The sequence below is a fragment of the Cryptococcus neoformans genome, chromosome 1 (assembly GCF_000091045.1).
Source record: "Cryptococcus neoformans var. neoformans JEC21 chromosome 1, complete sequence".
NCBI classification, from domain to species: Eukaryota; Fungi; Basidiomycota; class Tremellomycetes; order Tremellales; family Cryptococcaceae; genus Cryptococcus; species Cryptococcus deneoformans.
In genome coordinates this window covers 2100701-2123946 of record NC_006670.1, presented here as the reverse complement: position 1 = coordinate 2123946, position 23246 = coordinate 2100701, and the positions used below count along the sequence as shown (strand labels likewise).

Here is a 23246-nt window from a genome sequence, read left to right as displayed (position 1 = left end):
TGGGTGTGCGAATTCATCAACACGGATCTGCTCGTTTCGTTGTCTGCTTTCGTTGATTTTTTGGCTCATTTGTTGTTCTTCTACAAGAAACAATCGTAGAACTTTGGGGAGCAGTGAATATCGTCTAATACCCCTATCGTTTATATCAAGTCTTCTCCGTCTTCACCTAGAAGGACGAGCGGGTTGACTACATCAGATTAAGAGTGCCCCGAAGCGTTGGTGCATTGCTATTTCGTCCATACTAGAGTAGTACAGTGACGCTGGAGCATCATGGACGTCTCAAATATCGTATGTCAATCCTACAGTTCAGTACACATTCCTTGGCTGATATGAGATACAGAGCCTCCCTTCTCCTTCTCTTATATCCACCATTCGAACTGTCCCTTCTCTCATCGTGCTGCTTCTCTCCTTGCTCTTCTCGATTCCGCCTTTTAAGCAACTCGGCAACCGACTTGCTCTCGTTTCCTCCGACTTTGTCACCCTTCGCTCCCTCGTACCTCCTGAACCAGCTACGGCTGCGCAAAAAGCAGACGAACAAGCTCGTCGGCCTAGAGCATGGAAAGAATCTGTCCTGGCGGCACTTTCTCTTGCAGAAGCTGCTGCATGGACCGGTATCACTGGATGGAAGACCCTTCAACTTGTTGATAAAAATGGCGTGACTTTGAGAGACGCACTGCTCTCTGTTGGCATGGTGGTGGTATGGGTGAGTTGCACAGTCCTCAGGATGTCAAGACGTTTCACATCGATTCTGACGCCTTCTCGTGCGGTAGCTTGGGATCTTTTCGACTTTTGCCTTTCGGCCTCTCACCACCCCTCCATGGTCAGTTCTCATTGCCGCCATCCTTCTGTTTGTGGTATCAGCATGGACAGTTGGACAGGCGTGGTACATTCAGACGATTACTGGCTTTCTTCCTTCCTGGGCGAGCTCGGGCAGAATTGCGCTCGAACTTGTGAACGCTGGAGCCACGGCTGGGATTATCCTCGTGCTGGGGAGCCTCAAACTAGCGTCTCCAGAGGTCCTTTCGCGACTGGTGAGGTCTCCCTGTTTACAATAGCAAACTTCCAATGACGTCCGTGCGCTGACGTGACCGTTCCTCTGGCTTTCATTGCAGCCCCAAGTTGCGCCCGATGATAACGTGACTCTCTTCTCTTGGGTGACTTTCAGCTGGGTCGACTCGTTTATCCGCTATGGCAACTCCCAAGAGCTGGAGCCCGAGGACCTTCCTCCGCTTTCCATGACCCAGCAGACGGCAATCGTTTTTGAAAAGTTCAGGCAGGTCACGACCAGCAAGCTCGTCAACAAACTTTTCGTTGTCAACAAGTTGGATATGGCTTTGGATGCTAGTCTGACCTTGGTCTCGGTCATCCTCAACTATGCTGGGCCATTTTTTCTGAACAGGATTCTGTGAGTTGAGGCACAGGTCCCTGTTGACGCATGGCTGATTAAAGTAGTGAGGGTTTGGATATCAGGTCTCGAGAAGCCATGTCCCGAGCATACGTCTTTGCTCTTTTCGCGCTTTTCGCTTCCATCTCCAAGGTGTGTGAATTGCAGTTAATATCGAGGATGCGGTTAAATTCCTATGCATAGGCACTTGTCGACCTTCTCCACCTTTGGCATAGTCGTCGAGCCGCCGTCCGAATCAAGGCCGAGCTCACTGCCGCTGTCTACGACAAGGCCCTTCGACGCAAGGATGCTTCGGGTATTGTTTCGAAGACCGGAGCGGAGGGCAAGGAAAAGGATGGCAAGCAGGAAAAAATGTCCAATGCTGACAGTGGCAAGGTCGTCAACCTCATGTCTGGTGTGTACTGTTCAAGCTATGACAACTTATGAGACTGACCAAATTTCTAGGTGATACAACCAGGATTGCCAATACTGTCAGTGGTGCGTACTTTATCTACAGCGCTCCTTTCGAAATCGTCGTTGCCTCCATCTTCCTTTACAAGTAAGTGTCTGTAGTCAATATCTGGCCATTCCCCCCTGACTTGCTTCATCAGCATTCTCGGATGGTCAGCGTTTGCCGGTATTTTGGTGTTGGTGGTAGCGGCTCCTCTCAACTCCCTCGTTTCCAGCCGCAGTGTGAAGATCACTCAAGACCTACTCAAGGCTCGAGACAAGCGAATTGGGGTTATGAACGAACTCATCGGCGCCATCCAATTCATCAAGGTAAGTCTATCTTTTTTTTAAAAAGTTGACTTTTTCTGACAGCTCCATAGTTCTTTGCTTGGATCGAACAGTGGAAAGGTCGGGCCGCCGAAGCTCGTTCTAATGAAATGAAGCAGATGATTCGATGTGAGTATTTTTTCTTTTTGTGCACTAGAGCTAATTTACTATTGGCCAGCTCTTATTAACAACGTCTGGTTCGCATTGCTTTGGTCTCTTGCTCCTATTTTGGTCACCCTCGTTTCATTCTTCTGGTAAGATGACATCAGCTGCTCTACTCGAGGCTAACACCGTCTGATAGCTACATCATCATCGAGAAGCGAGACCTTACTGTTTCAGTGGCTTTCACCGCAATCTCTCTTTTCACAATGCTTCGTCTTCCACTTAACATTATTCCCTCTTATGTAAGTATTTGTGACCCCTTCCCAGAAAGTTGCGGGACTAACACCTTTGCAGATCGTGGTAATATTGCAGTCCTTGGTGTCTATTCAGCGTATTGAGGACTTCCTGGCTGAAGACGAAGGTAGGCCAACGCCCATTAAACCGGGTGATCACCGCTGACAGAACTTGTTAGTTCCTGATTGGGTTTCCTCCCTCAAGCGCTCTGGAACTCAGAATGACGAAGCCACCAAGATTGGCTTTGAGAATGCATCTTTCAGGTGGAATACTGGCCAGCAGTCTTCATCGTCAGAAACCATCGAACCTAGCAAAGGGAAGCAACCTTCTTTCGAACCTGGTCCACTCGATGATAGTGTCCTCACCGACGGCAGCACTGTCGTCGAAGACACCTTTTTCACTTTGTCAGACCTCAATATTAATTTCCCTATCGGCAAGCTTTCTGTCGTCACCGGTCCTACGGGTTCTGGAAAGACCGCACTTCTCATTGCTTTGCTCGGCGAGATGGAACTCCTTAATGGCCGATCTTATTTGCCCAAGAACACTACCCAGGTAGACTCTTCGTCTGGTCTCAGAAACTCGATCGCATATGCCGCACAGACTCCATGGTTGCAGCAGACTTCGATCAAGAACAATATCCTGTTCGGTGAACCATTCGATGAGGAGCGATATGAGATGGTTTTGGAAGCCTGTGCCCTGTAAGCGGATTTTGTGGCGGTGTCAGATGGATGCTTATGTATCGCCAGGAACCCCGATTTGGATGTTCTTGAAGATGGCGATATGACCGAGATTGGGGCTAAGGGAGTGAGTCCCATCGTCTTTTGATATGATCTGCTTGTCCGAGCTCTGCTGACCCATTGGTGTGTCAGGTTTCTTTAAGGTCCGTCACTGATAAGTGGTTACTGTTGATCACCATTTTTCTGAAACTTTTTCGTTAGTGGCGGTCAAAAAGCTCGTGTTGCCCTTGCTCGAGCAGTCTACTCTTACACCCAACATCTTCTGCTTGATGACCCTCTTGCTGCTGTCGACTCTCACACTGCCAGGCACTTAACCGACAAATGTCTCAACGGGCCCATTTTGAAGGGCCGTACAGTTGTATGTCCCTTCCCATCCCCTGAAACTTCTTACTGACATCTTGCAGGTGCTTATCTCCCACCACGTTGAATTGCTCCTCCCTTCAACCGATTATCTCGTCCGAATTCTCGATGGTCGCGTCGACATTCAAGGAACCTGTCAAGAGTTGCGAGAAAGAGGCGATCTCGATGGAATGGTGGCTTTGGAAGAAGCCGAGCTCCGCAAGGACGTAGGTAAGGGCAAAGGAAAATCTCAGGAAGAGGAGGTGGTGGAAGGCGAAGATGCAGATGTTCAAGAAACCAAGAAAGAGAAGAGGAAGGGTCCTGGAAAAAAGCTCATTCAAGGTAAGTTGAGAGTTTGAAATTGGCGTCCGGCCAAAAGCTCACAATGTCGTAGATGAAGAGCGCGCCATCGGCAATGTCAAGTGGGAAACTTACAAGCTGTACATTGTGGCAGCTACCTACACCACATGGGCGTGGACTGTCTTTGTATTGAGTAGGTGGCGCTACTTGTTACTGTTGCGGATTGGAGATGAAGAGCTGATGGGAATCAGTCTTATCGCAACTCTGCACTGTCGCGGAAAGGTACTGGCTTAAGGTCTGGGGTGAAGGTGAGTCCATTCCTTAGCGTAACTCGGCATGACCTTAACATCCTCCTTATAGCGTACTCAAAACAACGTGTCACGACCCTCTTTACCATGTTTAAGCCTGCTATCCACGATTTGACCAACCATTACTTTGACAACGATCTTCACCAGCATGTGTTGCAGCACAGTGTTCCCAAGAACGTAACTTTCGCTGCTAGTGAACTTGTCTCTGTCGACATTTCTGGAATCACATCTCGTTTCCCCTCTGCTGAAACGGACCCTACTTTCTACCTCGCTGTGTACACTGCCATTGGTACGTTCCGAACTGTCAGTTCCTCAGACCGCTGCTCACTTCTAGCAGTTCTTGGAGCGGCTATGTTGGGTGTTGCCTCCAGCGGTATTGGAGCCTGGAGTTCTTACAAGGCCGCTGTGTAAGTTATGCACAATATCCAGAGTCTCCAGCTAACACCATGTCTAGCACCATTCACGACCGTCTTTTGGACAGGATCATGCGAGGTAGGCCATGGAAGCCGGCGGGGAATTTTAGAGCTTATTTTTGTCTTCTAGCCACTGTGCGATTCTTCAGCGTCACTCCGCTCGGACGTATCATCAACCGTTTCTCTCGAGGTTAGCATTGATCCTCAGAAGCATGCTTATAGCACTAACGCGAGAATCAGATGTCGAGGTTATTGACTCTAGTCTTAACGGTGCTCTTCGTACAGTGTTGATTTATGTCTCCAGTTTGATTGCTGCCATTGTACGCATTTGCCTCCTGTAGAGATAACAAATTGACTTGTCGAAGGGTGTGGTCGGTTTCATCGTCCCGTGGTTTTTAGTTCCCGCTGCTGTCATCAGTTACCTATATTACCAGTATTCTGTTCTTTACGTGAGTCAGATTTCATTCTGAATAATTGATACTGATTGTGTTATGAAGCTTCGAGTTGGCCGAAGTTTGAGGAGGTTGGAAGCCACTGTGAGCCCCCCTTCAAGGCAAGATAGGATGTGGCTGACTTAATGCTGGTCCTTAGCTTCGATCGCCCATTTTGTAAGCAAAATTGCCATGACTTACTTCCCTGTCACTAAGGTTTGCTTTTTAGCTCCGGCTTCGCCGAATTGCTTGATGGTGTTATTTCTGTCCGAGCTTTCTCTGCAGAAGCGCGATTCATGGAACAATTGTGTAAACAGGTTGACCAAACAAACCAAGCATTCTATTACTACTGGGTGAGTTACCCCTATTTGTGGGCGCTGAGACCTTTCGCTGACACTATGGACGCAGATGATGAACCGCTGGGTATGTTAAGTGCTTCAAGTTTGATTACATTAGGACTGACACCTTCTCCCAGCTCCTCCTCCGATTCGACGTCCTTGGTGCGATTTCTGTTGCGTTGACGACTTTGCTGGCTCTCAGCGGAGCCGTTCCTGCAGGTTCCGCCGGTATGGCGATCGTCTCAGCTCAGTCATTCGTCTCCGCTTGTTACTGGGTTTCTCGATTCTGGGGTCAGCTTGAGATGGACTTCAACTCTGTAGAGCGTGTGCAGGAGTATTTGTCTGTTCCTCAGGAGCCTCCTGCTGTCATCGCCAGTAATCGGCCGCCTGCATACTGGCCGGCCAACACAGGTGCTCCTGACTTCCTCAGCGTCCGGGACGTCGAAATCAAATACGCCCCCGATCTTCCTACTGTTTTCAAGGGATCATTTGACGTCAAGGCGGGGGAAAAGGTTGGTTTGATTGGTCGTACAGGAAGTGGAAAGTCGACTTTGGGTATGAGCTTGTTGAGATTCACCGACCCCACTTCTGGAAGTATCTTCTTGGATGGAATTGATATCACAAAGATTGGTGTTGATGACCTGGTGAGTTTCTCGTAGCTGTACGGGACCGGGTACTAATAAGGCTGCAGCGCTCCCGCATTACCTACATTCCTCAAGGTGAGGCAGTTTGTTTTGTAGAAATCCCTTGGCGGTCCCTCGCTGATGTTTCTATAGATGCCGTCTTATTCTCTGGTACTGTTCGGGAGAACCTCGATCCTTTCACCGAACATACCGATGCGGAACTCTACGACGCGCTTGCCAGAGTGAATCTTGGACCTCAAGGGACCACCCCTTTGGCTAGCCGTGCTCCTAGTCGTGTCGCTTCCAGTCGTCGTCTCGATGCGATCGTTGCCGAGGAGTCAACAGCACAGTCATCTGCATCATCCGCCTTTGGTTCTGCTTTTAGTTCAGCCAATGCCAGAACAACCATTACCCTCGCTACAGAAGTATCGGCCGGTGGGAGTAATTTCTCACAAGGGCAACGACAGTTGGTCGCTATGGCAAGGGCTTTGTTGAGGAGGTCCAACCTGATTGTAAGCAATGCGACTATCGACTTGTAATGGCAAGCTAATTTCGTATGCCATAGATCATGGATGAAGCCACTGCATCTGTGGACTTTGCGACCGACGAAGCCATTCAAACAGCGATCCGTTCAGAGTTCAGGGATTCAACACTGTTGACTATTGCGCACAGGTTGTCTTCCGTCATAGATTATGACAGGCTTCTTGTTCTTTCAGACGGGGCCGTTGCTGAGTTTGATACCCCAATTGTGAGTGGCTGGAACTCAACCTAGTTGGTACGGTTACGGATCTGGCTAATCAATCACCCAGAATCTCCTTCGCAAGGATGGCTCTCTTTTCAAATCTCTCTGCGAAAAGTCAGGGAAATACAAAGAGCTTTTCAGAGCTGCTGAGAAGAAGGAGCAAGACGATCAGAAAAATAAAAGTGACAGCGGCTAAATCTTTTTCGAGCTCTTTCCCTTCACTCGTCCTTCGTAGCAAAAAATCCAGCTTGAATTAACAATTCTCTTCCTCAACTCGTCGAATTAGTAATTACTTTAATTAAAACAAAACCTTCTGTATTTACATCATACGTCATCATTCGTTACTGAGCGGCAGTGCCATCCAAAAATTGTAATAAAAATTCGTGAAAAATGCAAAAGTGAAACGCGAAAGTACCAAAGATGAAATGTGAAAATGCAAAACATGTGAAATGTGCGAGTAAATAAGCATAGCGCGTGATAGTAGGCATTGCCGGCAGACAGGCCATAATCCATGGCGTCTGTCACTCTAGCTACAAACTTACGATGGTTCATGTGCAGGACTGACCAGATCGAAAGATGGGTGATGATGATATAGGTTGTCGCGACTTGAGTGTGTATATACCTGGGATCTGCCCTCTCCGTTTCGTGTGGTCTAGTATGCTGACACAAATGGCAGTACTTGAGCTAGTTCATATTGAAAGGGTACTGTTTTGTATCAAAAGCACCCTTGTCACTTTCACGTGTCGTTTTAACAATTTGGCGCAAAGTCTAAATATATATGTACAAATAGTAGTTGTCTAAGTGCACAATGGGATTTAGGTTTATAGAGCAACGTAAGTTGACGAAATTTAGCAATTGTAGCCTGCTGAATTCAGCAAACCTTTCTTGACTGGAGTATTATACAAAACCCAATGATTTTGATACTGGATGCATACATCAATGCCACATCACACCTCCACCGCGGCCGGCTCATAATTAATAATAATAATATTTTTTGTTGCCTCCACTCCCTCCATCCGCCGAAATCACAATAATAAAAACAATGAATGCATATTTATATCCAGATTACCACCATACGTATCCCAGTACATCTCGCCAGTAATGCCGCCCCGACGACAACTTCCCTCATTTTCTCTCTCTCCAGAACTCATGGCTAGTTTACCTGAGGAATTCCGTCTTGCGATCGACCCCTTCGACTCTTCTTCTACCACTTCCGACGACAATTCGCCCGAAATCATCCGGCCCTCCTTGGATGCTTTACCAGGAGCTTCAGACCTTTCAAGTGCCATAATAGGAGATGAAGGGGATGTTAGTGATGATGACAGAGTGCCAGCTTCCTACTTTCCTCCTTCTCTGCCCCTCGTCCAGTCACCGTCTGCACCCTCATCTGCCTCCTCTTCAGTATCAACTCCGCCATTGTCGCCTTCTGCTTTGTTGGCAGCCAGCCGAACAACCAACCGGTCTGCTAGGCTGCCTGGCCCCCCTATCTGGCGTATCAACAATCTCAGAAGGCCTGGCCGACGTACAATTGACGGTCCTCGAGAAGAAGAGCACCACGATCCTGGGCATTCCCCACCCCTCGACGAGGACGAGCACGAGAACTTTATGCGTCGTATGCGCTACTCTCCTCCTCCACCGCTCCCAGATGGAGAGGATGAAATGCGACGATATGAGAGCGACGGAGGCTACAGTGGCTATGAGAATGATTTCATGCCCAGCCAGAGCCCCGTTGCTGCAGATCCTCTTCACTCCAATACTTCCGATTCTGCCCCCCCTCCAACCCATCCCCGACGACCTCGACCTTCTTCCCACCGATCCATATCGACGACTACAAGCTTTGAGAATAGTTTTGGAGAGGAGGAGCCATGGGAGCAGTATAGACGCCTGATGAACGAGTCTCGGGTGTTCTGCATGCTAATGTGGGAGGGGTTATGGATTTGTCAAGGTTGGGATAGCATCAGGAATAAGCCCGTGAGTATTGCCCTCGGTTTGTCCCCTACATGAACTATCGCCAATTGTTTCACTTGTAGCATGCCAAGTACTGCCACCTACAAGTGTCCCGTGGTGAAAAGTCTTGCGACTGCCCAGCCTACCGATCTAATCAAGACTGTGTACATGTTTTGTTGTACATCAACGCACCGGACATCTTTCAAAACATCCATGCCAGACTCGAAAATCATATGCGCGGCGACCCAGTCATACTCGTGCGCTACCACATTGATGATTTCCTTCTTGTCTACTCCGTACAGCAAAGCGGGAATGAGGCAGACGCTATGGAAAACCAAGGAAGACGTGTTGTGGTATACCGAGAACGTAATGGTCAATGGCGATGTAGTCAGCAGGGCCGCGGCTGCCGTGGCCTCTGCAACCACATCAATCATGCTAGAAATGATGCTCTGGAAGAAGAGTACATAGGGGAAGACGATGCCCAGGATGAAGATGATGGCGTTGGCGACGACCTTCCTCTCGGTGCTGATGGCGAAGGTGTGCGAGAAGTTTGCCGGCAAGCAATAGAAGTCACCATCTCCAACAAGCCTCGCCCACCACCCGCGGCCATTCTTTTCCAATCCGACAACGTGCCCTTCTCCTACCCTCCGCTCCATGGTTCATGCCCACAACGTCTCCATCTTGACGAAGGAGCAAGATGTAGATGCGGTGAGCGGTTATCAGATCGGCTGCGAGGTCTCGGGCGTTCCTTTTGGACCGATTTTCGGGTTCTCCACACAACTGGTGTGGAAAAAGTACGCTTGGAAACTGTCAGATGTCCAAGGCCTGGTTGCGGTCGAGATATAGGCCCTGACCTCGCCTCCCATGGCTTAGTTAATTTCAACAATGAGATTGGTTTTTCAAGGAACGTCTTTGATCTGTACATATCTCTTTGTACGCGCTCGGAGACGCCTCTCCATGCATTCCATTCTTCCATCATTGACAATTATCTAAACTTGGGCTCTCAAGATACGTTTGTGTCGATTAAAACCTTCACTCGGGCCTTCTTCGCCTTCCTTAAGCTCATTGGTTGGGGTACAGTCATGACTTGTCCCGAGTGTGGCCCGAATCCAGAGGTTGTCATTATGGATGGGACTGTAATTCATTTTTCAGCCCATTACCTGACAGGTTCTCTTAGGCCTGCCACTCTGCCGACTGTCGACAGTCAAGACCGCCCTTGTGTTATCTACACACCCCTGGCTTGCCTTCACAAGGACATTTTTTCTATGACAGCCAATGGATTCCAACAACTCCGTCAGGATGTTCATGAATGGTGTCGTATTGTCAATCTTCGCGCTCTCCGTGCATTTCCTCACTCTCTCCAAGAACTCTTCCAGAGGAACATATCCCAAGGTGCTGAAGAGGTGGATAGGAAGGTTGGAATTGCTTTGAAGGCTTTTCTGGGAACGCTTCTGGAGCCTGTTGATCTGCCTCCCCGACACCAACGGGCGTTAAGGCTATTCCTAGGTCAAGTATGTCCTTTCTTCCTATACTTGGCCTGGCCGCCATGCTGATAGAAATATTCATAGCTGGTGACACCAGACATCATTACCGCCATCTTCCCTCCCCAAGTTTACCAGGAATTGCGAAATTTCTCGGAAACCGGTGATGCCACCGATGACATGTGCAAGATGACTCCAGTTGTCACTCATGTCATCGACACGTTCAAACAAGGCCCGGAAAATCTCGCACTCCCAGAAACATTCCTCGACCTAGTGGGTGTCATGAATGCGAGGAGTCAAAAGGTCTTGCGAGATCTCCAGGAACGAGCTGACTATACCTGTCAACTGCCTGGAGAGCTGTTGGGAAAAGCTAGACAGTTGGAGGAAGAGAGGTTGGAAAGGGAAAGAAGGACAGGGAGAGACGGCACGGGCGTGAGGACGGCATTCCCCCGCTGCGGCAATCGAGACGTATACTCCGGTATACCGACTGATGCAGGAGCGAGGCGTCTCTGCCAACAGAAAATCGGAGACTGGGAAGGTGGTGGGGATGGGTGCAAGAAGTACTATGACCAGTTGAGTTGATTCATGTCTCACTCAGGCAGCCCCACAAAGCTTAAGGTTATTTCGCAGGGTCATAAGGAAGAAAAAGATGCGCATGACGGGTGGTATCGCTGGTATATGGTGTCCGCATGGCATCTGTCTGGCGTACCAAGTCATGCCAACGTCCGAGGGGAGAGATGATTTCTTTTCTCTCCTCAAATGCTTCTTTCCTGTCCCACCAAAGGTGAGATCCAAACTTTGATGAAGAGCACACCGGATTGATATCCTTGTCGTTGTCAGGTCATAGTGTATGATTTTGCCTGTTCTCTCGCAACCTATTGCATGCTGCGCGACCCTGTTTACTTTGCCCATGTCAGGTGGGTAGTTAACTAAGTCATTATGATCTGAGGTTGATCCGTCGATGGGTACAGGTTCTTGGTCGATGAGCTCCATGCACATGGCCACACAACTTGCTCGAGGGCTGGTCGTATCAGCACGGCGATGTTCTATAGTCCCAACCTGCGCATGGTCAACTCAAGTGTTGCAGAGGGTAATCATTCCGTTCTGAGACGACTACGGAAGTCTCTCTCTTACATGAACGAGGAGCATTTCTTGTGTTTCTTTGATATGGCCATACAGGCTATGAACCGAAGAGCTCTTCTCAAACATGAATGGGAAGTCCTCTATCGAGGTCTCCCTTAATGTTCAAAGTTCATATGCAACTTCTGTGATCCTCCCTCTTAGCTAGAAGTCAATCGGTGAGATGATGAGCGGGAGCATCGGGCGTCCTCGATGGTAGGATGTTTATGCCGTGCACATGTCGTAGGTAAAGTGCATTTGCCGTACATCAAATGTCTATACAACACTTGAGACAGAATCATACGACTTGCGTTATACGCATACTTTATCCAATTTTAATGATGACATAAAAGGGGCTAAATCACTCTATTCTGACTAGGAGCTGCTTGCAGTGGCGGAGGATGCTCCTTCTGCAGCACGAGCATTACGCCAAGCCTCTAACTCTTTCCTTTCCTCTGCCAAACGCTTTGCTTCCTCCTCATTCTTCCGAGCAAATTCCTCCAATTCCTTTTCCCTGCTATCCATTTTCGAGCGCCGCTGCGCATGCAGCTTCTTGAGCATTCTGATATGTGCACTGTGCTGAGCGCTTTGTGTAGCTTTGCGCTCATCATAACGGAAATCAGCAATGCAGGAGAGACAAACTTCGGCAAGTTGGCAGAGCTGGTCGACAGTAATTATGGGTCTCTTGCCGGGGTTGCCGTCCTTTCCAGGATTGTTATGAAAGCCCCAGTTAATAATGTACTCGCTCAATTTCTTATCCACAAACTGGCCGTCCATTGCCCGTTCAATGGCATTGGGGACAGGATCGTCGCCCATGAACCGCTTAGTTCGATTCAATCTATAGGCTGCTCGGGAACCGGGGACGACGGAAGATCCGGTATCAGTTGAGTACCAGCGGCTAGATGGCAAGGTATAAGTCCCAAAGAAAGAAAATATCACCCCACTCACCAGCACTGGAACATAAACCCATCACAATGGACTTTTTCTGCGGTCTTCTGAAACTGAGATACGTGTAGAATCAGCCGATATTCGCAATGTAAGGTTGTTCACATTTACGTTTCTACTGAAATCTCTGGATCGCCTGGGCCAATTATACCTTGTCTTCCAGTTCTTGGATTGCTTGGTATTGCCGCCCACCGCTTCGAGAGCAGAGTCTATCGATGTGTGCGAGATAACTAGATCAGAATGAAGCTGAGCCAACTTCAAGGCGGCAGCAAAATGATAGGAGATCTGAAGCTCACCAGAAGCTGCATCGTCATTATCCTGGTCCCCGCCATCTTCTTGATCACCATTGTCGTCTTCTCCCTCTCCATCCTCTCCATCCTCTCCACGCCTCTCTTCAATGGGTGGATCATCGTGGCTGCCATCTCCTGTCACGTGTTGTCGCCTCTCTCCTACCGCAGGCCGCGAGTCAACAGATATCGATTCAGGTGGACGAATAGGAGACTGCAGCCAGAGTGGGCGGTCATTTGTTCTTTGAGTATCGGTAGGTTGAGAGGAAGAGAACAGATTTGGGACAAACTGCAACGGCGTGGGATCGCGGCCAAACGGTCGAAAATGAGGATCGCCTAAGGAGATGGTTGTAGTTTCCCTTTCGCCTATAGCCGCTGTTTGACACGTTCACGTTAGGAATGATTCTGGATACACCGGATAAAGCACTTACTCTGGTCACAATCAGTGTCCAAGTCCATAGGAGTACCAAGAAGCGCTTCAGGAGAGGCATTTGAGGGAGAGAGGTTTGGTGATTCATTGGCAGAGTGGGACTGGTGGTTCTCTTCAATTAAAGATGGCAAGGCTCCATCAGAGGTGCTTGCAACAGGGGTAAGGACCCCAAATGTGTTTGGCATAACCCCAAGTGAGGCCCTCATGGACGGCGCACTAGGTCCCGACACGTCAGTTGGTGCAGTAGATTCCGGGTGAGGGGAAGGCGTCTGTACTGCGTGAAGGTGTCCTGCTACAGTGGTGGCGTAAGAGGGCGAGATGCCCAAAGTAGAAGCTTGAGACAAGCCAGCGGTGGCGCCAGTGGAGGAGGTAGAAATGGCTGTACGATGAGTGCTATCCATACCAGCTGCAGGCAGTTGACAGAGGACGGATGAGCCTATGTCGTAACGATGAGTGCACTCGGCCACTTACGCAGCCTATGCTGGGGTGCGGAATGCTTTTTATGGGGTCTATGGGGCCCGAATTTGAGGCATTCCATATTCGTTTGGCGGCAGTGTCTGGGTTTGGGGGCAGCAGGTTGGACGCTGTTGGCATTGGATTGCCTTTCTTTGAGACCAGGCATGGCGGAAAGTTGTTGGCTGGGTAACGGATGCAGTGGGTGCATGATGTGGGAAAAGAGGGGAAGAGGCTAATATATATACAATATATAAAACGAAGGAATCGAATGGAGGGAAAATCAACCGACGCGTCTGGCGTCAGGAGAAAATACAATAATAAAATAATACCCCGCCCCGTCCACCCCCCCGGCGCCCCCCGCCCCGAACCCGCCACAGCTTCCTGTCAACCAGATTTGCCAAATCCAGCAAAGCGATCTGTAGAACTCACCAAAAACCGGTTGCAAGAATCGGCAAACCCAATTTGCAGGGTACTCGCCAGACGCTACCCCGACAATTTCTTGTTTCGTCAGTTGCATTTTCGCGATTTTTTCTTTACAAATTGAACGAACAACCGCCTACGTACGAAGCGGCGGTACGTAACATTCGCATTTTGCGTTCAGAATAGTACGTAGATCCATCCCATGTGAGTAGTACACAACCGCATATTGGCCGTTGATAACCGCCGTGTTTCTTGTGCGGCCTAAAGATTGGACTCTACCTACTAGTGGCAGGTGGACTCGGGCCAAAAGAAGGAGAAGAACGAAAACGCGTCGCACCCCGCATGTATGATGATGCGCATAAAGCTGTATACGTCGTAGTTAGTGCCTCGAAGCCTCAAAGACTCAAGAAGACCACCAGCAATGGAGACAAGAAAATGGGGTGGACGTAAAATGGGGATATATCAAGAAGGATGTGGGGCGGGAAATGGGAAATGGGTACGGAGCAAGAAGGAAGAAGAAGGAAGGAGAAGGATGATAATCATGTCGTATGACATTTATTGTAGGTGATGCGTGGGCCTTGCAGGGCACGGAAGATGACGATTACAAGATCTTTATTAAACTTTTTCCCCTAGGCCGTCCCTAAAAGTTTATAGATGCAAACCCCGCCGCTTTGAAGTACTGTACCTTAACAGGGGGGATGACTCGTTATCCTTATCAGCAGATTTTCGCTTATCGGCTCTCAACCCGTGTTCGGGTCTCGGCCCTTTCTCTTCTTCCTTTCCTTCTTCACATTCCTCCTTGGGTCACATTTTTCTCATCCCGACCAATCAGGCCACGCACGCGCAGCATTCCCAAGGTCAGCTGACAACCTGAAGCTGCTACCAGTGCCGGGTGTACGTACTTCATCCAGTCATGCCGCCCTGTTCCCTCAGATCAAACAAATATTAATATTGCTATCAAGCTTTTAAGCTTTGATTTTGGGCTAAATTTGGCAAAATGAGATGGGAGAGCGGAGACAGAAGGGTTGAAAGAGAGTACGTCCAGACGTTTCTAAATTATTGTTTAATTATTGCTTTGGTATCTAGGGGTTGAGGGACTGCAGGGGGGAATCAATGGAAGGAGACGACTTCCCTTGGATTCCGTTATATGATGATGTGGGATGATGTGAGACGTGAGTAATGAAGCATGCCAAGTCAACATAAGCACGGCGTGATAAGCATTGAGTTCATTCTAATCAGTTTGGTTTCTGGTTTCTGGCCATTAGGTTCTGATTCTCGTCTATTTTCCAATCCTTTCTTCATGCCCATTATTTATAGAGGGCGACTTGGTAGCAAGTAGCACTGTTATCATTAGCTCATCATTCAAGCACTTGCCGCATGATGGCAAATTCAGTACTTGGCGTGGGTAATTGCGGATGAATGACGAGAGAATGTCAGCCACACAGACAAATGCGGAAATGCAAATAAGCACAGTGGGCAATGCATAAGGCTTTGGCAAGCAAGCCATGATGGCGTTGTTGATCGTTGAGGATGGAAGGCGGACCGAAGATTGAGGATTATTTGCGAATCGTTCGCTGGCGGCCCTGCGAAAATCAAGGAGAACCAAACCTAAAAGGCTATACTCGTAGAAATTCAGGACGCGACCTGATTATTTGCCGCAGTCGTGGTTATGGCTTACCACTCTCTTCTCTCCTTTCCCCGTTCTTTGGGTATGTAACCCCCCCGCATATCGTCAATCGCCAGTTGTGTGAGAGCTATCTTTGCTTTTTTGTCTGGGAGTTCGTGGGTCAGCATGGACGCGTGGATGAAAAGGGTAGATGAAAATGGAGTACGCTGTTCAGGGTCCCGACCCGGGATGGCGAACGATCGTCAATTAAAAAAAGACCTGCAGGGCCCTGTAGTTTTGTGACATCCGGTTGGGAGTTTCTTGTCGGGCGCAATTGTTCAACACTGCAGCAAAGGGCCAGGTCCGTTTTCCTTAATTTTTATTACCATTCTTTGACACTGAAAACGTGGACTTTGGAAGTAATGCTGTAGAAACATCCGCTTTGCGGAAAGACTATAGGCCAGAGAACCGTTACATGCAACTTGGAAATGGGTGCTATGCCGTAGTTGGTGAGAAAGAAGCGATAAAAACGGATTAAGGGGTGCATCAGCCCTGATCATCAATGCGCACTACGTTGTATGACTGCAAACGAAGAATTAAGGCCTGGTCTTCTTGGGCTGGAGTCTTCCACCGAATTTCAATCGTTGAACACCATTATCAGGCGCCAAACCGATAGCCAATTAATACTCCACAAGCATTTTATCGGTCCATTGGTCTTTAAACACTGTTGGATCCTATTCTTCTTTCTTGATTCATACATCGACTTCCGGCTTGACTCTATTCTACAAGTGTTCTGCTGGAAGATAAAAATCTGGTCATTGTACCGAAGCGCCACCGGGCGAAACCCTGTGACGCAAACCTCTGTCCTCATCCTTACCGACTCTTCCTTATCAGCCCAGCTTGCGCAACTCTTCTGGTGAAAAACAACTACGTGGATGCGTGTCAGAAACACGATTATTTTACTTCCTTAGGTCAGTCGCCTCGTCTCTTTACCAAGTTGTTATTCAGATTCTTGCTTCTTGCAACTCGCAACCATAATAGGAGGAACGCGGCATGCTAACCTTGATGTTCTCACAGTTCTTCCGTAACTTTACGTGACTCTCTACCCGCGCCCGATTTACTTCGAACCATCATTCATTGGCCGTCACATTCCGCACTGCGTACCCAGTTATTACAAATTCACGCCTGATATACGTATTATTGCAAGGTTAAGAGAGTTCCTCAAAAGGGAGAACGATAAGACTGGGAAAGCCGCTGAGAAAGAGTGGAGACAGGTATTATTTTGCCTATACGTCCCGTCATAGGCGGCCGATATCTAAACCCCCGCGATAAAACGTCTTGCATATACACAAGAAGCAAGTGCAGCCGACTCGTTCTTCTCGTTCCTTAGCCAATTCATTCAGGGACGAACCGCCGAATTTCTAGCAGCGCTGCTGCCGAAAGGCCCGTTGCCGTATAGAAAGCGCCAACTCCTTCTAGAGTGGAAAGATCGCCACCAAATCTCGCGAGGCTTATCAGATTGGTGACCAATTTTTGGTCTATTATTATCAAGAAGTAACGTCTAAAGATCTCTGTTAGGTCTCAAAAAGGAGCTGGCGAGCAAAAAGTGTAAACGTTGGAAGCCGGACGCACTGCGGCCTCCCGTGTAGCCTGTAGTATTACGACGCTTTGATCGGCTGTATCTCCGCGTTAGCTAAACGTTGCTTGAGATTGGGGCGTGAGTTTGCGGTGATTGGCGATCTTTATCTGTAGACGTCTAAAGGAAAGGATATTCCAAGGTCGTGGTGAATTGGAAAAAGAGAAAGTTGGAGAAGGAAGGCCTCCCCTGTCGAACTTTGTGCAGGTGGACTAGATCTTGAAGGAGGATCGACGATCAGGTGGGCGACTACGTGCCTCCTGCTGCACGGTTCGTGTCCGTCAAAACATCCGTGCATCCATCACCATCATCAGCAGCCCAGCCATCCCCCGGCAAACAACGCTCCCGTCCGTGCACAACCCAGCCAGCGGAAGACACAAGCCATAGCACACGCAGGCGCAGAACAACCTGCACTGTCTGTCCACGCAGCGACACCGTCAGCCAGTCGGAGCTGCAACTCGGTTGCCTGTTGGCTATCTCCTGGGCAAGCTCAAAGGGACGGCCAGCGACCAAGCCACGAGCTGCGCACTGTATCCTAAGCACATTACTGCCTGCTAAGAGTGTATCACCCGCTTTACCCTGCCAGCCTGGCCTTTAGTGACCCGTATCGGTTTGTATCCATTGTCGGAGATTTGTAATAGTTATTGCCTCAAAAGCGTCAGAAATTTGTAATATTTATTGCCTCGAGAAGCTTTCACCTTGGCGCATCCCTTTTACCAGCCGTAGAGTCTGTGACGCATCAAGGCATCTGAGAGATTCCATTGCAGAGAGAAAGCAAGAGAGCTTTGGCCAAAAGAGTGTTGAGAAGTCTTTTTGGTCGACTGTGGCAGCGACTTGAATCGTGAGTACGATTTCGGATAAGAGCAATAGAAACGATCCGGGCAAAGTCAGCAGCTAATATCTGATATTCTTCATGCACCAGCTCGCATCGGTTCCCTGCAATTTGTCGTGAGCCAAGGCTAGGTAGTCACTCGTGTCGACATCTCCTGCCATTTTCATTCGAATCTTGACAATATTGACACCACGCGCCCATCAACCAGTCACAGGCCTTGAGTTTGTCCCGAGGACAGTTTGCACACATCTGGCATCATCAAAAGAATAGAAGAGACTTTGGTCCCTTTTTCCTCAACGCCTCGAGCACTCCAGCTTGCTTCGTTCTTCTCTTATTGTTTTCTGGAAACCACAACATACCTCCCCGCTTGTATCCACTTCTAACACGCGTATTGACTCTTTTGCCCAGCTGAGAAGTAAGAAGGTTACCTCAGCCCGGCCAGTTACAAAAGGCGGAACATTGGTTTGGTACCCGCTTTTCGCCTTCAACGCCGCCCTTGGCATATGATCGTTAAAGGAAGACTGCCGTTTTCAAAAGCCGGTTTTCTGTCTCAAGCAACAGCTTTTCCCGTCCAGGCATTTCGTTCATCGAGCCATCGCGCCTTTTATTCGCACACAAACTTGGCCGCAAGCAGGAATTGAACCCCGTTGCCGACGATAGGAGGCATTCTCCCGCGTGTTGAATCACATTGCAATACAGGGACACCTACAACAGTGGGCGTTCGAAAAAAAAAATTCGGCGAAATCGCATGCCCTCCCCATCTACTATCGCATTGCGTAACCCTACTGTACGAGACGACGCTTGCCAACCCCACTCCTTCAAGCAGAACATGGCGGCTTCAATCCCTGTTCCAAGAATGTCTTCTTCTTCTGTTCACCATGACTCTCATCATTTTCGGTCTTATCATCATCGTCCATCTTATTCATTAACGCAATCATCGGTTGATAGACGTTCTCCATCACATTCCAATTCTCATCACTCTCATCCTTACCGTCGAACTTCTCTCCAGTCATCACACCGACGGACTCCTTCGAAAGAGCATCCTCCTCGCTTAACCTTACCGCCTCCAAACACTAGTAGTTCCCGTACCTTTCCCTCAACGAGCGTTTCCTCTTCCAGGGGAAGAGACTTCCCTCGTCCTCCGCCACCCGATCATGTGTGGGATTTTGGAACCGATGCCAGACGTCCACCGAGTAGTAGCGGTGGGACAGAACGCGAGCGTACCCCATCCCGACGTCCAAATGGTGAAAAGTCTTCTTACGCTTTACCTCCTTTACGGTCTATATCAAACAGCAATACGGGCGGTGCATCACCAAACATCCCTCCTATCCCTCCCATGGCCCCGCCTTCGCGCGACCTTCCTCTAGCTGGCCGCAAGAGTCCTCATCATCGTGTACCGCCCCACCCGTATTATGATTACGAATATCATCAACAGCAGCAGCAACAGATATACTACCCACATGACCATCATCATCCACAAACTGCTAGCCTATCAGGGTATCGCGAACATGAACGGTACAGAGAGGACATGTACGACTACCGAGGCCCGCCTGCCTCTTTTCCTCCACGCTTTCATTACTCACAGGCTTACCAACAAGCTTACGACGCCCCATCACCACCTCTCCGGGCTGTTGAGCAACTGCGTCCTATGACGGCGAGCTACCCGCATATGTACAGCGGCTCTCACGAAATAGAAAGGTCGAGGAGTCAGTCTTCTTTACCAGGGGCTTCCAGACCTAGTACTGAGGGGGAAGAAACTAGTACGGGAGAACCTGTCAATCAGGGACAGTCTAGAAGGTTGGCACATTTGATGTCGGAACAAAAACGTAGAGAGTAAATTTGTTTTTTTGACTTGTTATTATGTCGGAAAAAAATGCTGATCCAATTTTTAATTTTTTTATTGGTTTTTCTTCCACCAGATCAATCAACTCTGGATTCCAAGCGCTCCGGGCAACCCTACCAACATCTTTAACAACAGATTCCAAGGCGGTTATCTTGCGTAAAGCCGTATCGCGCATATCTTATCTTGAAGGACTGCTGCAGAAGAACAATATTAGTTTTTCAAATGATGCGGCCAGTTCTGGGGGACCTTGTGAGCAAGATCAAGAAGGAAAGAAGGAAATCTGAGGAAGGAAAGTTTGTGTGATGTAGCAAGAGTTAATTCAATAACGCTCCGAGGTTCATCAGCATATATCATAATGGGAAGGGAGGAGGGCGGGGAACGGACCTTTTCCTCAACCTTGGAACGAATAGGACGTTCTCATCATCTTTGGTATGACTATCAACCACATCTTTTCTGTCGATTCCATGTTCTGGTTTTCTTGATTAGCTTTTGTAATTGATGTCATCAAACTGTGTGTGAAGAGAGAAGGGGGCGGGGGAAAGGGTGGCGTAGTCATAAATCTGTGTTTGAAACACAGGTTACATATATATATATCTTGCATGTATTAACCTGGTCTACGGGCTTCATCTTCTCCTTAATCTCCCCACGGCTTTGGTGTACGACGCATGGACTCATCGCCCTGTCGCTTGCCACGCCACCTGTTCCTCACCCGCCCGCCCATCCGTCTCCTCAGACAACAACCTCACTCTATCCCTCGGCCCACCTCTACCTTGTTCTTCGTCGTCCAGAGGGAAATCTTGATAATTATCGGGATCGGTGCGGGGTGCGAGGGGGAGATGACATTGGTTGTGTGAGAGAGGAGGGTAGTATGTGCGGTAAGCGACCCAGGCGATGAAGAGGCCGAGGATAGAGCCGATGAGGACATCTTGCCAATGGTCTGTGCGTGACAAGCAAAATGAGCACGTTTCCCTACTATTCAACTGCACACAAGAAACTTTTGTGTGAGGGCGTGAGACAAGGGACCTTACGTCTATTATCCTCTGTTCGGCTGATAGCTACCATAGTAGCTCCAAGGAGAGGTGAGAGAGCCGCCCAAGCCCTCGTCTTTCGAGGAAACTCGCTTGGTTAGCAGGTAGACGAGGGATTGTATCAGGGATGTTGTTGCTCACGCGGTGTCCACCGTTGTCCCAGAGATGCATCTTGCCTGCCAGGTAAAGACTCAAGAAGCCGAGGCCAGCGAAAGACACTGTTTATCAATCAGCCACTGTGGCTCAAAGATGGGATAATGCGGGTCGTGAAGTTTAGAGACTTACTAGAACTATGACCACTAGGGAAGCTCTGTGGCAAACGGTCAGGAGCAAGTCACAAGCCATTCGATCGGCCCTCCCTTGAAATCAAACGCACCTTGAACCCATCATCCAAAATGAAAGCATCGGTATTGGTACATATGCTGACATTGGTTAGGCCAAACACAGGATGGTCCATCGCACCTTCGATGGGCATACATCGAGCGATAAGATCGGGACGTGGTCGACCGACGGACATTTTGATGATTTGTGTCACGACGCCGGTCATTGTGTAGGACATTAAGAGACCTGATGAAGATGTCAGTTCCGAAAAGTGAGGATTGAGCGGTGAGAGCCTTACCGAGGACACTGTTGTGGGTGTCCCAGGCATTGCGAGCAATCAGTGAGCTCAGAGGGACGAGGACTAAAAGCGGCACAACGATGGAGAACAAGACCAAAAGACTATGGTAAAGTCAGAAGCTACCCGCTCCCTTTTCCAACGAACAAAAGACACTTACACTGGGGGAACACGTTCATGCTCTGCAAATGAATGTTGTATTGAGACGTCATTGAGTGAAAACTCTCTTTTGTGCCCTCCAGATCTATCTAGTATGACAAGCACAGCCCTAATTGTTGCAAAGCCAATCAGATCCTGGGCATTTACTCACTCCCAAAACAACAGTACTTACCAAAGAACAAACACTATTATCCAATCAGGCGCATAGCTAGCACAGATTGTTTTAAAAGTGGCCTGTACCGGACTGACCACTCGTTCTTCTTCTTCGTGCCTCACTTTACCTTGAGCGAGTTGAGACTCGTTTCGAGCATAGAGGGGGAAGTCGATTGCTGCCTCTGGGCCAATGGGAGCTGTTGGAAAGCAGAATCGCACTGCGTCTGCGACTGACGACATGCTTGGATATTTCGGAAGGGCGACGAGAGACGTAGGGATGAGCTGGATGACTTTCGGAGGCCGATGACATTATTTAACCGGGCCAGAAGGCGGAGATCGCCGTCATTCTAGGGAGTTGAAGAAATTCAGGCGTCATCACTTTTGGAGAAATTCCTAAAGCGGGAATGTTTACGTGGCGCAGCCGCGCAGGCCGCCAGTAAAAATGATTTGAAAGGTAGCCACGAAATTTCATCCTCGTCGCTGGCCTTTGATTTTTTTGTGGCATTGGTCGGTGTTTCCTCCGGATGAATGGAGAAAAACGAAAAGCAGCTAAAAAGAAGATGAAGACGGCGACGAAGCCTTGCATATATCCCCCGTAGCTGATCGAATTTAAACGTATGAGGGCATGCTAAGTCTACAACCACCTACACCCTCTTCTTCTAATCCCCGACCCGCTCGGTATCGCGTAGCTCGGTAGACGATGCGATTTGATCAATTGTGTATGATTATGAATCTTGTTTGACAGGATGACAACAGCCGACGCGTACCGGTCATCCCTTGCGAGCCTGGTTTTCCCTTCGGCTCCGGTCAAACGAGTCAACATCTTTCGTCCTGATGATTGGTCCCGGGGTGGTGATGATGATGCCACATGCTTATCAAGCGCTTCAAGGTAGAGCACTATTATTTGTTTATCATGCCCGATAAACGGACGTCTTCGCTAACCCAAGCACCAAGCAACAGCACTCTTATTGCGTTTCGGTCGTGAGTACGGGGTTTTCGAGATTATAGACATAACCGCGAAATCCAGGATCGGACGTTCGCCCGACGAAGATCTCGTCGGTCAGGCTAATCGACAACGGTTTGGGACGGTTGATAGGCAATGTTATCTCTTTATCCGACCGGAGGTGCTGCCGTTGCCGACGTGGCTTTGAACAAGCTGACCCTTCTTATTATATGCATGCATGCCTGGAAGTAATAGCCGGGGGTGCCGGACCGATATACGCTGATGGCCAAGCCGGGCCAATAAGTTGGGAGGAAGTGCGAGTTAAACCCGGCAGTACGGAAATATAGCGTTTTGTAATTGGGCTGTGATTTTTGTAGTGGAATTTAATAAGCGGACAGGGATCCGCTTTGTAACTGATCGATCTTTTTTGGGTTCCTCGCTTGGGGCGAGCCGTTGCGAGTTAATTTCTTTTTTCGCGTCCACATTCGCCCTTACCGCCGGCTCTTTCTCCTCAATCCAAACTTCTTCTTCCTCAACTCTTTCCTCGTCCTCCTCCA

At 48.9% G+C, this 23246-nt stretch overlaps 6 protein-coding genes across 6 annotated transcripts in view; 4 read left to right on the top strand and 2 right to left on the bottom strand.

The window, feature by feature from the left end:
• The first annotated feature begins 30 nt into the window (after window positions 1-30).
• On the top strand, window positions 31-7191 carry CNA07700 (ATP-binding cassette (ABC) transporter, putative). Its single transcript, XM_024656393.1, has 34 exons — window positions 31-288; window positions 341-703; window positions 771-1031; window positions 1113-1405; window positions 1453-1537; window positions 1589-1799; window positions 1850-1943; window positions 1996-2164; window positions 2215-2290; window positions 2340-2415; window positions 2463-2565; window positions 2618-2684; window positions 2736-3255; window positions 3304-3361; window positions 3427-3437; window positions 3496-3652; window positions 3699-3975; window positions 4028-4126; window positions 4185-4241; window positions 4294-4530; window positions 4579-4648; window positions 4696-4733; window positions 4785-4844; window positions 4895-4974; window positions 5020-5103; window positions 5152-5190; window positions 5246-5262; window positions 5315-5438; window positions 5494-5508; window positions 5561-6067; window positions 6115-6142; window positions 6200-6558; window positions 6612-6794; window positions 6856-7191. Exons 1-34 carry the CDS (start codon window positions 271-273, stop codon window positions 6982-6984), a joined length of 4965 nt encoding a protein of 1654 aa, XP_024512036.1. The 5' UTR covers window positions 31-270; the 3' UTR covers window positions 6985-7191.
• A 656-nt stretch (window positions 7192-7847) lies between these two features.
• Window positions 7848-11681, top strand: CNA07690 (hypothetical protein). The gene is made up of 6 exons (XM_024656392.1): window positions 7848-8759; window positions 8819-10246; window positions 10304-10788; window positions 10847-11000; window positions 11057-11133; window positions 11188-11681. Exons 1-6 carry the CDS (start codon window positions 7890-7892, stop codon window positions 11456-11458), a joined length of 3285 nt encoding a protein of 1094 aa, XP_024512035.1. The 5' UTR covers window positions 7848-7889; the 3' UTR covers window positions 11459-11681.
• Window positions 11588-13681, bottom strand: CNA07680 (expressed protein). Its single transcript, XM_567116.2, has 6 exons — window positions 13469-13681; window positions 12999-13403; window positions 12577-12942; window positions 12392-12510; window positions 12284-12336; window positions 11588-12233 (listed from the first exon to the last, which is right to left on the bottom strand). Exons 1-6 carry the CDS (start codon window positions 13659-13661, stop codon window positions 11711-11713), a joined length of 1659 nt encoding a protein of 552 aa, XP_567116.2. The 5' UTR covers window positions 13662-13681; the 3' UTR covers window positions 11588-11710.
• Window positions 13682-16149: 2468 nt separating this feature from the next.
• CNA07670 (conserved hypothetical protein) lies at window positions 16150-20402 on the top strand. The gene is made up of 4 exons (XM_024656391.1): window positions 16150-16450; window positions 16557-17956; window positions 18038-19780; window positions 19867-20402. The coding sequence occupies exons 3-4, from the start codon at window positions 18696-18698 to the stop codon at window positions 20072-20074; spliced, it is 1293 nt and encodes a 430-aa protein (XP_024512084.1). The 5' UTR covers window positions 16150-16450; window positions 16557-17956; window positions 18038-18695; the 3' UTR covers window positions 20075-20402.
• On the bottom strand, window positions 20344-22017 carry CNA07660 (phospholipid metabolism-related protein, putative). The gene is made up of 8 exons (XM_567115.2): window positions 21766-22017; window positions 21595-21702; window positions 21438-21538; window positions 21195-21385; window positions 21104-21128; window positions 20960-21036; window positions 20819-20894; window positions 20344-20727 (listed from the first exon to the last, which is right to left on the bottom strand). The coding sequence occupies exons 1-8, from the start codon at window positions 21984-21986 to the stop codon at window positions 20462-20464; spliced, it is 1065 nt and encodes a 354-aa protein (XP_567115.1). The 5' UTR covers window positions 21987-22017; the 3' UTR covers window positions 20344-20461.
• Window positions 22018-23092: 1075 nt separating this feature from the next.
• The window catches only part of CNA07650 (NADH dehydrogenase, putative), a 2541-nt gene continuing 2387 nt past the window's right edge, over window positions 23093-23246 (top strand). Inside the window, exon 1 of the mRNA XM_567114.2 lies at window positions 23093-23246. This exon is cut by the window's right edge and continues 22 nt beyond it. The gene's annotated coding sequence lies outside the window, so the exon portion shown is untranslated.